Source organism: Ursus arctos, unplaced genomic scaffold, assembly GCF_023065955.2.
Source record: "Ursus arctos isolate Adak ecotype North America unplaced genomic scaffold, UrsArc2.0 scaffold_15, whole genome shotgun sequence".
Taxonomy (NCBI): domain Eukaryota; kingdom Metazoa; phylum Chordata; class Mammalia; order Carnivora; family Ursidae; genus Ursus; species Ursus arctos.
Window position 1 is genome coordinate 4,632,567 of NW_026622819.1, and position 14,554 is coordinate 4,647,120.

The 14,554-nt window shown below is 51.1% G+C and overlaps 1 protein-coding gene across 3 annotated transcripts in view; it reads right to left on the minus strand.

Moving 5' to 3' along the window:
- The window catches only part of MED10 (mediator complex subunit 10), a 209,910-nt gene that overhangs the window by 43,629 nt on the left and 151,727 nt on the right, over positions 1–14,554 (minus strand). Inside the window, exon 4 of one of the 3 annotated variants that reach the window (XM_026506669.4) lies at positions 11–5,254. The exons of the other annotated variants lie outside the window; for them this stretch is intronic. Within the exon in view, the coding sequence (XP_026362454.1) occupies positions 5,195–5,254 (60 nt within the window). The 3' untranslated portion in view covers positions 11–5,194. Of the gene's footprint in view, positions 1–10; positions 5,255–14,554 lie in introns of those variants that run through there. 3 annotated transcript variants of the gene reach the window in all.

Consider the following 14,554-nt stretch of genomic DNA (forward strand, 5'->3'; position numbering starts at 1 on the left):
TGTAAATAGACACCGCTCCCGTTTGATCGGCACCATCAAATTGTTTCACAGCCCCTCCCCAATGGGTGAGACAAAGGCAAGCTTCTGGAGTTCTTACCCTGGACTTCTTACCAGCACCCTGGGCTGGGAATGCATGGACGAGGGGCCCCAGCCACAGGAAAGCCGCTCATTCCTCCTGCCTCATCCACCCCTGCTCTGTCACACCGGAGTGGTCTTTTTTCCCAGCTCCCCACGTTGCAGAGGACTGGGCAAAACTGAGTCCATATCCGTGAACCGTGTCAGAGCCCCTTGATAAAAAGTTAACAAATACATGTTGCTCTTTGAATTTTGACTTGTTAGAGGGAAGTTGGATTCAAGGAACACTCCTCACCCCTCCCATGCGATCGGGAGTGGTTTCCCTAAAGCTGTGCCTGCTGGGGAGAATGCAGGGGAGGGGGCATGAAGAAGGCGGGCTGGGCAGTTCCTACAGACCCCGTGGATGGAACAGCAGGCTGCGTCCCCTGCGTCTGGCCAGCTGCCAATCCATTAAGAGCAAAGAGCAAAGATTTATTCCTCGGCTTGTATTATATCCATGCATAAAATTTGGCCCCGTAACTACAGACCAGTGCCAAAATCTGTTTAGTTCATTTAAATTTTTGTATTTATTTTAATTAAGCACTAGCAGAATGCCATTTGCAGTGGCATATTGAATACCTTTGTAATTAACAGTACCAAACCAGAGAGATGGGCTTCCTCCACATTTTTTTAATTAACTGAAATAGTTCAAGGACAGAATCAGCGATGATTTCCTTATGGATGCAGAACATGGGGGTGAGGGAATATGCCACTTATTGGCAATAACTGTAATTTTTTTATGATTTTATTTATTTATTTGACAGAGAGAGCACAAGTGGGGGGAAGAGCAGAGGCAGAGGCTGAGGGAGAAGCAGATTCCCTGCTGATGAGGGACTCGATCCCAGGACCCTGAGATAATGGACCTGAGCTGAAGGCATCCAGGTGCCCCCAGTAGCTGTAATTTTAAAAAACTCAAGGATCTATCAGAATATATTTCTGTTTTTATAGTCATTACCAGCAGAAAGAACACTAAGCAGATGTAATGTGTTCAATATTTGGAGTAAAAGGAAAAATCCTCATTCTATGGCAAAAAGGTAGAAATTCCAGTTTGCTTGAATGGGGTAAATGAGAGGACTGATTCAACCTGTTATAAGTCACATGGGTCCCAATAACCGCCTGAAATCCAAAATGCTGATCCCGAGTCTGTTCCAAAGCCTCCCTAGAACCTGACGAGAGGCATTCACAGCCTCATCCATTTTCCCTTTGCCAATGTTCCTTTTTTTTCTAACTTCCATCTCTCCTCCCCGCCCAAAAAAGCCTCCCAACATTTTGAAGGAAATTTAAAGGAAATGTGTCTTTCTGCGGATCTGAGCTGGAATTCCTTCCCCTAGTACATGAGATGCCGTTCCGCCTTAGTCCAAAGCTCAGCCCAGGCAGCTGGGAGGGCCCAGGCTGCTTTCCCACTCTCCCGGAGGCCTGGGCCGGGCTCCCGAGCCGCTGGTGGGCACGGTGAAGCAGCAAGTTCGCATTAGCGCAGGGGCCCCAAGGGCAGGGCGACCTCTCCTCTCCCCCAGAGCGTCCACTTGGGGCCGCAGCCCAGCCCCGCTGCAGCCTCATATCACTTGAAAGACACAGTTACCGCCTTACTGAGTATCATTGGCTGTGGCTGAACACAAAGAAATCAGCCTGTTCCTCGCCAAGTGCAGCATCCCCACCAGCAAGGCACCAGTGGGCCAGCATGCTGCTCTCGGTGAGGAGCCCTCGCTGGCTCCCTGGGGGAAGGGGCTCTGATCCATGCTGTCTGTGCTCCACGTAAACTTGTGAGATTCAGCAAAATTCCTTTTCTCATTTGCTGAATGGAACGACCCTGTCTTTTTCTCCCTTTGATGCATAGCTCTGAACTGGCTTTTCAGAGGCAAGCTGCCAAGTAAGATCCCATCAATATTGGATTCTTCGTCCATCATAAGAAAGGGGAATCATCTGCTGTGCTAAGGAAATGACATCTATTCTACACCAAATAGACTCATGAATATGCAGTCAGGTCCCAGACAGTTGGTAACCGCAGAGCTTGTCTCTGTGGCCTCTATCCCCAGCACAGACTGGCCCGCTCAGGAGGCAGGAGGAGAACAGGCTTGCCCTATTTTATAAGCAAGAGGAGAAAACGCATCTATCCGCCTGAGACAGGCTGCAAGCACCACCAGTTTGCTCCGTGTTGGCTCTCGAAGTAACAGCACCAAGGCTTTGCCCTGTGGCAGCGGGCCCTGCTTAGGGAGCACTTCCATGGGGCCTCGCCGTTCTAACCCTGATGACCGCTGCTCCGGGAACAACTGTGTGTCTGCTGGGTGGCCACATGGCGAAGAAGCCACCACTGCCTCTCCCAGGCCTCTTGCCAAGGATGGCAAGTCTCAGCTTTGCTCAGCGGCCACAGCACAGTGTCCCCTGGACTACTTGGAGGGAAGACGGCCCCCAGCCGCGTCCGCCACCCATCCTCCAGGCCGCCGTCCTGGGTCTGGTGCAGCCACAGTGCTGGGAATCCGAGTGGGTGGAAGTCACGGGGACAGAAGGGGCAGAGTCGTAGGCAGGGAAACCCAAAACGGAAAGTGCCCAGCCTCAGGTATTAGGGTGCTTCCGAGCCTCATCCTGTTGTGACCTCACAGCCACCAGGGTCACCCCGGAGGGCTGGGAGGGGCTGCAGGCCAGAAGCGGACCATCTGGGAACAAGCCATGGGGTCTTCACGGACAGGGTCTCTCTCCGGTTGAAAAGTGTGTAGAGTGAACAGAGTGAGTGGATGAATGAATGAATGAATGAATGAGTAGACCGGCCTGGAGGGGTGCCCTGGCAGCCTCTTCAGCTCATTGCCTCACAGAGGTTTCAAGAAGTCCTCATCTTCTGATGTCGGTAGTGCAGAAGTTATTGTCTCTACTGGGGCCCCCGGCTCCTGGCACCCTCCGCTCGCCTGCCCTCCACGGAGATGCACTCCCCCCACGGCTGGCAGAAACCCTCCACCCACCGCCCCAGCTCTGAGACAGGAGGCCGTATTCACAACGAAGCCACCAGAGTCCCACTGGTGATAATTCGTCAACACGTCAATCTACTTTTTGCTTTGGGAAGTGAAGAAGAACCCAACGGAAGATGTATCACAGGAGGATACGCTTTGCGGTGTGACCTGCGTAACTCCGCGTGTCACATCTTTCCTCCCAAGCAGTTTGTAAGGGATTGTAGGGAGATCATGTGATTCAGAGACGGGGAGAGAGAAAGAGACAGAGATTATTACAGAGACAGCGATATTCCCAGCGTGTTCCTCTCTGCTTTGCATTTCTTATCACTGAGATGGTGCAGGTCCAGAGCCTGCCAGTCCGATGGCAGAAACAGAGGCTTGCGGGACTGAAATCCTGCCGTCTGTGAAAATGCTCCATCAGCTCTGGGGGTAGGGAGACAAGGGGAATGGGTCTAACACCCCACCTGCAGGATGGTGGAAGGGTCCTGCTCTTGAGGCCGGAATCCTTTTGCCTTGAGCCCACTCTGCTCCTTCTCAGAAGCCCACAGCCTGCAAGATAAAAGCAGGAGTGTGGAGCCCGGCTCCTGCCGTGGCACGTCACTGGGGATGATTTCTGGCAAAGCCAGCCTGCCCGCTCTCACTCCTGACTCCTCCCTGGAGGCTGCCAGGCTGGCCCTTTGTGCAGGATGGGATGGGCCACCCCTGCCCAGCCCGAGAGAGCTTATCTTCTCATTCGGTTTCCGCCAGGGCCTAATTAGGAACTGGGCACACCGTGGCAAGGAACGGACATGGATGAACGGTTTTGCTTGCGCACTGAGGGTGTGCCGGGCATCTGGTGGGCCTGACAGGCGCAGACGCCCTCACAATGCCCTGAATCAGGCCATTCAGGCCCCAGAAGGCAGCCCGCGCGGTTAATGAGGCACCCCCTCCTTCCTGGACACACTGCGTCCCCATTTGGTGCACCTCATTAGGTCTGTTCTGGGGTCACCATCAGTCACCGCAGGGGTGTGCTGGGGTCGCGGGGGACACGGCAGAATGCAAACATGACCCAGCCACAGGAAGGGACAGCCCAGTGGGCGGGTGCAGTGTGGGTGCTGGACATTTGTCTGGAGCTGCATTGAGAGGTGTCCTTTGGAAACTAAGAAGCAGGAACCTCTGACCCTTTTACTTAAAAAGAAAAAAAAGATCATTCATACTTCGCATCTCATCAAAACTTCTCCTGCTGGTGTCTTACATTTTAAAAGATGCGATTTATTTAGTAGGTCCAGATATCCTCATTGCTAAAGGAGTAGCTCTCACTGTGGCATTTTAGGGCTGCAGTGGACTCCAGAAGGGCGCCAGCTATGGGGGCTTCTGAGCCTCCGTCGCCAGCTGCCTTTCATGCACCGTTCCTCAGTCTGCAGGCCTACGTGGCCTCATCACAGGGCCTGGGAAGTATTTTGACCTTGGACAGTGAAACACCAGGGCCACCTGCAGGGTTACCATGTGATGATTCTGGGATCTGACTGGTCCATCAGTGAGAGCAGATAAGGAGGTGTCCAGCCTCCGTGCTCACAGGCACAGCAGCGAGAAGGTTAACGCGCTCCTTGTCCAGCGCAGAGTCAGAGGAGTGCCAGGCTACACGGGGCACCTGGGCTCCCAGCAGAAAGGCTTTCCTGTGTTAGAGCGAGCTGCGGAGGCCTCCGTCGGGGATAAAGGGCCATTCTAATTGAGTTTCCTGGCCTTAAAAACATCGCAGGTTTAAGGAAATACCTCCATACTCTTCCTGGTTGTACAGCTTTTTTTTTTTTTTATTACTATTAATCCACTGCAATTTTGTGACAAAGGTGAGGAAGACGTCTCCTATTATTAGTTTTGCACAAACAAATCTCTGATGTCGTTCCTCGGTCGTCCGCCGAGTGTGCGGATTTGACTGCTATCCAGCCATTCACCGTATTAGCATGTTCCTACACCGCAGCAGAATGCTCGGTCCTGATAGACAAGGGAAAGGCTGCTTCTTTTATTCCCTCTTTTGCATCCTAAGCCGTGATGTGAATCCATAGCTCAGCTGTACGTAACCGGACATGCCAACCTAAGTTACCAGAGCCACGACCTGCGCCGCCTTAAATAGAGGTCATCTCGGATCCCGCCGATGACTCGCGTCATTCAACTCCAGCACAAGACACGGCCTGAGGTTCTGTTCTTCCCGAGATTCTAGGAAGCTGAGACACAAAAGCATGGACTTAGGAGGGTGTCCTCAGATGCTTTGTTCTGTGCTGAAGAAGACATCCAAGGTCTATCGGCTCGTGGGCGGGTTCCAGATCAACATGCATCGAAGACACTGGTAAGACCCCACAGCTGGGCTACAGCCTGCCCCTGGGGGAAGTCAGGAATGATCACGGGAATAAACAGTCTCCAAGGAGATCCTGAGTCCTCACAACTCAAGGGAGAAGCTGAGCCTACCGGGGTGTCCTGGAACAAATTTAGACCACTTGAGTCAGCTCTGGGCCATACTGGACTCCAAGCCTCCTGAGAGCAGGTTATAAGGAGCATCTGGCATATGATTATTCCAGACCGGCAGAGCAAGCAAAGAAAATCTGAACACGGGTAAAGCCTGATTATACTTCCCCTGTACCTCAGAAAACTTCCACCGTTTCTCTCCATATTCTTTTCCCATTCTCTGCCATGGGATATCAGGAGGCCTTGCTGGGAACAGATATAAGAAGGGAACTCTCCTAAATTCTTAACTGCGGAAGTACATGGTCCATATTCTGGGATACAGACTATGTCCAGAGCCACTGATTCATGAAGCATGGCCAAGACTGACAATTTTTCCCCACCCAAATCCAAACTGTGACCTGAATTTTTGTTTTGTTTTCATTTCTGGCTTGGCTTATTTTGGTTTGTTTTACCTTTTGCATTAAGTTGTTTGTAAAAATAGTAGCTGTTATTGCCTTGCCTGTATCTCTGCCCTTTGCGATACGATTTTTTAACCTCTTTCTTCGATAGGTGGAATTTATTTCCCTAATCTTTGGATCTGAACTACCCTTGTGATGTTTCTTGGGCAACAAAATGTGGCAGCGCCAAGCCTAGTACCCAGCCCCTTGTGTCCCTGTACATACACTCTGCAAGCAAGCCCACGCTCACCTAGCAAAGATGAGAGACCGAATGGAAGTCAGCTGCATTGGGAAAGGCCATCCTCCACTGGTGAATCTTTGGCTCATGTGCATGGGGTAGCCTGGGCAAGATCAGCCATGCTAGCCTGAGCTGAAAAAATAGCCCAGACAAGCAAAATGATTCGACTGCAGTCACCCCCTTAGTAGCTGCGATCACCAGACACTGGAGCTTGAATTACTTTGTCTCCGTGGTAAGATGGTTCTGCACCCAGTTGCCAATCTGCGGGGTCTCCACACCAACGAGCAATTCTCAGACGCTAGCTAGGTGTCCTACTCTTTAATTCAGTTCTGAACTGGCATTCATAACCTGGAGAGATCATCAGATTCCACAGGCTGAGGGCTCAGTCCTCCAAGACTGCCTCCCCACACACACATCAGGCGCCACTCACAAGCAAAGGCCACCTGTGCTTCTGACCACAGCCTGCTACAGACTGGAGGTTCCCACGACCTGCTCCTTCAGTTCGCTTAATTTGCTAGAGCCCCCCACAGAACTTAGAGAAATGTTTTACTTCCTAGAGTACCAGCTTATCATAAAAGTACACGGACTCAGGAACAGCCAGAGGGAAGAGATGCCTAGAGTAAGGCATGGGGACATGGTGCAGAGCTCCCATGCCCTCTCTGAGTGCGCCACTCTCCCCAAACCTCCACACGCTCACCAACTCCAAAGCCTCCCAGCTCCATCCTTTTGGGAGTTTATGGAGGCTTCATCACATCGGAATGGTTGATTGAGTCATTGGCCATTGGTGACTGATGCAACTTCCAGCACCTCTCACCTCCAAGGAGGTCCCGGGTGGGACTGAAACTTCCAACCCTCTCAGCACTTGGTTGGTTCCCCCTGGGCAAGCAGCCCCATCCTCCAGCTGGGTCCAAAAGTCACCTCATTAACATAACAAAAGACACCTTTATTGCTGGAATCACTTAGGAAATTCCAAGGGTTTTAAGAGCTCTGTGCGAGAACAGGGACAGAGACCAAGTATATATTTATTATAAACCACAGCACCACACATGGCGTACATTCCTTCCAGTTACTACAAACGACAGACATCTGGACCTCATTTCTACACACGAGTCTGGGATCTAGAGCTTGTACTAAATTACCAGATTCCAAAGACAGTTATTTTAGTGAACCATCTTACTTTCTAGAAATTGAAATAGGGATGTGTCTTAGGAGACACTTATTTCTGAATATTGCTCTTCAGATAAGCACACCCCCCCCCCCCCCATCTATACACTGTGTTTGTGTGGCCTGTGGCTTATTTCAGTTCTAATGAGGTCGCCTTCTTTAAAATCCCCCTGCCAACGTAATTTCCCGAATTATATGGAAACAATGGTAGTGTCTGATGGGACACAAAGTGGTGACCTCATATTTTCCTGAAAATAGAGTTTAGCTACTATTTCAACAAAAGTAAAAGGCTTGGCCTTAGCAACAGGAAAAGTAGAGGAACCAGTGGACTCCTCAGCAATGGGGTACTTTGAGAACCACCAGCACATAAAAGTTTTCATTCCAAGAACTCATGGGTGTGCACTGAGGCTGGGCTCCCTTTCTAGGTCTCTGGGGCCCACTGCTCTCCTAAGAGGCAAGACCCCGATGGAGCTACTGTCCTGGAGATCTCCAGAGCAGGACACCCCTGCCTGTGCCAGCGTGTCCCTGGTAACTGTGACCTGCATGGGTCTCTTCTGAGATGGAACCGTCTGACATGACTCCAGCTCATGTTGATGGGGAGGGATGCTATAACATAGGGATGGAGCTCAGAGAAGCAGCAGGTGGTTTGGGGATGCGGTCCTGCTGAAGGCATGACCATCACGCTCTGACTGAGAAAGTCAAATAGCACACTTGTCAAATTCCGAAGAGTTCATAAAATACCTTCTCGAAAATGTTCTCTTGGATCCTGCTAATGACCCTAAATATAAGTGTGATTACGACTACTCTCACTTTACATGGAAGAAATCTGAGTCTTAGTGAGGCCAGGCAACTTTGTCACAGCGAGAAAAGAGCAGAACCTGGGGCCACACACTCTGCAGAGTTAGCATTCCTTCTGGTAATATCACGCTGGAAGCAGATTTCCTGTTGACACATCCCGTAGTTAGCTCCACAGAACAAAAAGGAAGGAGCAGCCACATTTCTCTGCATCAGGAGCCCAGCCCACTAGTGAGAAGGTGAGGGACAAATATGTCGGCAGGTAAGCACAGGACTGGGAGATGCCTGACAGCTTCCCCAAGGGAAAGGGGTGGCTTTCTCCAGTTGCAGAGCAGTATGTTTGATTTGTAAAGGCCCTTGGCATGACAAGGCTGCTTCCATTTGTAAATCCAGCCACATAAATCCAAGCCACTGCCGGCCCCATGGTGAGCTGCCTGGTACCTACCAGCATCTGGCATCCACCTGCCATCGTGAGTTTTAAAGCACTAGCTCTCTGAACTATGTTCTTTTGTGTTCAAGAAAATCACTCTTCCTAAGATCTTTCTTTCAATCTTCTAGCTCAACCGCAGGGGAAATACAGCCACAGAATAATTAAGAGTGATCATTCTTTCATTCTCGTGAATCAGTCTTGCGAAGACTGAACACCTTCTGTAATGTCTCACCGATGAGTTCGCCAACACCTGCCAGCTGGAGAAGACTGTGGCCATTTTACTCTATAATGACTGTTACTTCTTCTCTTGAGTGCCCCGGGCTGTCTCAATACCTTTTGTGCCAACACTGAGAAAATTGCAGCCAGGCTGCCACCAAAGGGATCAGGATCGCTAGCAGCTTCATATCCACCATTTCTGTTGATCCAAAGGGAGCAGATACCAGGAGCCATGTCTTCACCTTCTCCATGAGCTGGTTCCTCTGGGTCACAAAGCTCCCCTCCAAATCACCCTGAGAACGAAACTCTGTATACAGTTGGTGTTCGTACCTGAATCTTTGAACTCTTTCTCCGTGGAAGACATCAAATCTCCCAAGGACTGCCATGGCTACCTGGCACAGCTGTTCTACTCAGGCAACCATGAGTCCCGCATCATGTTAGTGTCCGTAAGCCTCGCACATTTCCCCTAAAATACAACCCGAATCCTTTACTCCCAGTTGCTTCGAGTGCGTTCTGTTCTGAGCATCGATGCTCTAAATCCTCACACTGCTCCCGAAGGGATTGCTCGTCAAGCAGACCACGTGTTTAGGTTCCCGTTCGCCGCTAAGGCAGACCCACCAACATCACCATAGCTAGCGGAGGCTCCCCTCCATTCCATCCCGTCTCGTATTCATGTTTCCCTTCTCTCATGGGCCCCGTGTGCTTCATGAGACATATGTTGCCTTCAAAGAGTATTGATGGTGCCTGCCGGCTTTCAAGCCAGGACTGCTCAGCATCCCAGGGTGGGGCAATATGGAGTCGCATCCACCCGCTCCCTCCCCACGTGGGGGTGCACACCATCCTGCCCTCGGGCTCTGAGCTCCTCAAGCTAGAGCCTCACCTGTGCTGCTCCCAGCCCAGAGCAGGTTTTCAAAAACATTTTCTGAATTGTCCCTGAGTCAGCCACCCCACCCAGAACAGTTTTGAAGCTCCAAGGGGCAACGAGAGGTGATTGGACAGAGGCCGTCTAAGAGGACGTGGGGAGGACGAAACACCATGCCGCTCCAGCATAAGGAGCCCTGTTGCCGTCGCCTCCTGGCAGCCTGTGGCCCGCTGCCCCAGGAGGGGCTGGAGCCCGCGGAGCAGGTGGGAGCAAGCGGTTCTGGGACCTGCGCCTTCACAGCGGAAGTCTTCTGGCATTCCATGGCATTCCATGGCATTCCGTGACAGTCTGTACCACCTGGATCTCACGGGCCCCGGGCGCCTTTGGAGACTAAGCTGTTCCGAGTACACGTCCGAGGCAGGAGTAGAAGAACATGGGTGGTTCGATTGGTGAAGACAAGTCAGGCTCAGGGGTAGAGAAGCAGCTGAATGGCTTTAAATGTTTTGTCTTTGACCTGCGATTACAATCTCACGTTAAATTTTAAAAAGAAACGTTGGTTTCCTTAAATTTCACAAGCTCACTCCCTAGATAACCGTACTGGTCACTTAAAATACAAAGGTGGAGAAGAAAAAACGGCACTGGTTAGTCCTACCGACGTCCTCGGCCGTCACCCCGCACACAAGCCGGGACACCCCAACAACACAGGCGCCCGGCTGGTCTCAGATTCCCTCTCCCTCACCAGGGGTCCTGGTCGCTGGTCTCCCCACAACACCTTCAGGAGGACGGAATGGCCTCCAGGTGAGTAATGCTTTGATGACAGTGAGGGGCCAAAGCGAGATGTATTACCACACAGCCACGTTCGCACGGACGGGTACCCACTTGTGGGCGGTGTCGGTCCTCTTGACGCGGCCACATGAGGGGTCAGGGCAGCAGAGCTGGTGGCAACCGTGACCCTTCCCGGTGTGTAAGGAGACCCCCGCTCCAGGCAGCGCTCACCCTGCGCCACGCTCACAGCAGACAGACAGCGTCCTTGCATATTCTGCCGAGTGCAGGGCCGAGTACAATTCCACTGGCACTCAGCTCCCTGTGAGGGAGTTTGGAACGGGAATTTGCAGGACAGCCCTGCTCTGCTCACTGGGAAAACACTGTTTCGTAAAGTCACAACCTCGACAATGCTAATAACAGTCATCGACATGCCCCGAGCCCCTCTTTACAGGCCAGGCCTGGAGCCAGGTGTCCCATGTCACACGACTTCTGCTGTAGAGGAGATGCGCTGCCGGTGTGGGGACCACGGTGAGGTGTGAGATTTAAGGTGGCCACAGTCACAGTCGATGAGGGTCAATGTCTAAATGCGCAGAAGTAGACGTTACTATCCTATCACTAAACTGTATGAAGAGGCTAACTACATGAACAATTTCACGCTTTGAGCAAAAACAGTACACTGACCCTGTTTCCTGCTTTCATTCCAGAAAAGAGAATCCTGGGAAAATTTGTGAAGGCCCCACTCCCTTCCACCAGCTCTTCTTTCATGCGTGGGCGCCGGCTGCTTCCACGCTGATCCCCTCCCCCGACGCCCCTCAGGGCCTGCCCTTCCTGCAGTCCCCTCTTGCTACCTCGATGGAAACTACCTCTCCTAAGCCCTCAATGACAGTCACACACTATAGCTTTGATATCTGTGAATGATGTTTACAGCCCTTGTCGACTGCCGGTGGCACATCTCCAGTAACACCTGTCATTTATTAAAGCCTTCTGGGCTTGGGGATCCCCAAAAACTCATTTCTTTGACCTGGATATTTGCTAAGTCAATGGAACATTCTAAACAGGCAAACTCTGGCCAGGGGAGAGATACCAGATCCCTGGCAAGGAAGCATCGGTGACTTGCGGAGCGTTGAGACTTGCTAACACCCCCTCAGGCCGCGGCATGAGCCTCCCTGTGTGCAGCCCTCCTGCTGTGTACTGAGTGGGGGTCCTGGTGACTGAAGTGAAGAGAGAGCTCTGTCACGTGAACGTCACAGTGCAGCTAGGACACGTTGAGGAGCACAATGGAAGGACCGGCCATGGGGACGGGCTTTTCCCATGTGCTGCTGGGTGACCACATGTGAACGTCCCTCCAGTCAGTGCAGACCCCCAGCTCGCTCCCTGGCTCCCACGACGGCCAGCCGGACGCAAACAGAGACCAAACGGGCACTAGGTCCTCCGCGGGCAGCAAGCCAGGGACTTGAACCTGTGACTCCAGCTCTTCGTCCAGTACTCCCGTCACTTCATTGGATTATGACTCATTACTGCGAGGGCTTGGGTGACGTTTCCTAGCAAGGACCTTGTCCTCATCCTCACACAATGTCCAGTGAACAAGGTCCTAGAATAGCTCTGTGTTAAGTGTGCTTCCTCAGAAAATTTTACATGACAGTGATCTGAGAATAGCATACAGGTAACAGTAATCTGAGATTTTATCAAAGTAAAAAATCCATGTCTAAGGTAAAAATCGTTTTTAAAGATCAGGTAAAAAAGTATTTTCTTGTGTGTTTAAGAAAACCATAAAATAAATGACTTGAAATTTTGTATTCTAAGATGCAAGAACAAAAAGTTATTCTAAAAGTCCAAATGGGGGGCGCCTGGGTGGCTCAGTCAGTTAAGCATCTGCCTTCTGCTCAGGTCATGATGCCACGGTCCTGGGATGGAGCCCCATGTCAGGCTCCTTCCTCAGTGGGGAGCCTGCTTCTTCCTCTCCCCCCTGCTTACACGCGCGCTCTCTCTCTCTAATAGATAAATAAATAAAAATCTAAAATATATAAATAAAAGTCCAAATGGGGGAGGGAGACAAAAAAATTTCAGGAATCCAAATATAGAATTGACTGAATTAGGGGCGCCTGGGTGGCTCAGTCGTTAAGCGTCTGCCTTCGGCTCAGGGCGTGATCCCAGAGTCCTGGGATCGAGCCCCACATCGGGCTCCTCCGCTGGGAGCCTGTTTCTTCCTCTCCCACTCCCCCTGCTTGTGTTTCCTCTCTTGCTGGCTGTCTCTCTCTCTCTCTCTCTGTCAAATAAATAAATAAATAAAATCTTAAAAAAAAAAGAATTGACTGAATTAATGTGCAGTTTTATGGTGTTTCTATCCTGGATGGAGGATAAATGTCAGTAACACAGATAGAGCGGCCAGACATAGCTTATTTAATTTGACAAAGCTTCCAGCGTCCCGCCATGTAATGAAAACTGAATTTAGACTACTCAGGAGTTCTCTAAGCTTTCAGCAGAGCTGGGAAGATGGCTATTTTGATGCCCTCCTTGGGGTCAGTACACCCCATCGCCCAGTTGCTAGGGACGGCGCCGCCCGACGAGTCACAGCCGTGACCTTCCTGGGTGCTCTGGGTTGAAATGTGTCCTCTGCAAATTCATGCGTTGACGCTCCAGCCCTTCAGGACCTCAGAATATGACCTTATTTGGAAACAGGGTTTTTGCAGACAGAATTAGATCATATAAAGGGGGTTCGTGAGGGTGAGCCCCACAATCTGACTGCAATCCCAATGTGTGGGTTTTATCCAAGCAATTCCAGGACACAGGCTGGGTGTCATACAATTCAACTCAATTCTGACACCATGTACCTGGAGCTACCAGCAGAGCCCATGGGTGCGCGGCTCAGCCCTACAGACGGCCCCCTCGCAGCCCACCGCACGCACCAGCGCAAGTCTGGCTGCCACCTGTGCCTCTGACTGACCAGCTGCAGATGGGGTATTCCAACAACTCCGTCCTCGGGGTGATAATGTGCTGGAGTGGCCCACAGAACGCGGGAAACCAGTTACTTATGAGATGACTGGTTTATTATACAGGATAGAACGTAGGAACAGTCAGATGGAAGGGAGGCACGGGGCAAGCGTCACGAGCACACTGTGAAGGCACACGCCCCGTTGTGTCGTCCCCAGTCACACAGCAAAGTTAACACAATCATAAAGCAGGTGCAGGATTCCAGAGCAATGACATCTCACCACATGGCCTTGGCTTCTTCCACGGCCCACGAAGCAGAACACAAGACAGGCCACACAACAAACGAGAGAGAACACAGGGTAGGAAGATAAGGAACGAAAAGCAAAGTCAGTCTGTGGGTTCGCAGCTAAGCTGAGGCTTCAGTCCAGTCCATTAGCTCTCGGTACTTACTTACTACGTTCAAGCAGGGAAGGATCTCAGTTCTGCGCAGAGGTCAACTGGGCAGAGTCTTTGGCAGCGGCAGCTGGCTTTTTGAAGTGGTCAGACATAGAGAGGTCAGTGTCTGAGGAGTCTGACAGTTTGCTGCAAATATCCTCCTTTATTCAAAGAGATTTAATCAGTCATGGGCCCTGCAGACCTTCTCTGCTTCTGCTTGCTGTCAGTTCTGGGGTATTGTCAGCTGGTGCTGGTCTCAGTGATATCTGATCGGTGTGGTCCCCTCACTGCTTGCCTCATTGCGTGACATGGACCCCTGCTTGACATGAGTGACTCCATCTTGCTCTCTACAGCAAGGGCTGGGGAAAGGGTGTGGGGCTTCCATGATCTCTCTAGGTCATTACTCTCCCATGCATTCACCCACCCAGAAGCTCTTTGGAACCCCATCCTTTTGGGTTTTTGTGGAGAATTCATTACACAGACATGACTGATTAAATCATTGGCCATTGGTGATTGATCAATTCAACCTCCAGCCCTTCTCCTCTCCCCAGAGGTCAGGGCATAGGACTGACACTTTAAACACCTGCTCTTTCTCCTGGCAACCAGCCCCATCTTTAGGTGCTTCCCAAAAGCCATGTCCTTAACATAGCAAAAGACACCTTTATTGCTCTCAGCACTTAGAAATTCCAAAGGATTTAGAAGTTCTGTGCCAGAACCAGAGACAAAGAGCAAATAAATATTTCTTATTATAAATCACAATAGCATAGCCCTAATCTGTTATGTCTGTGT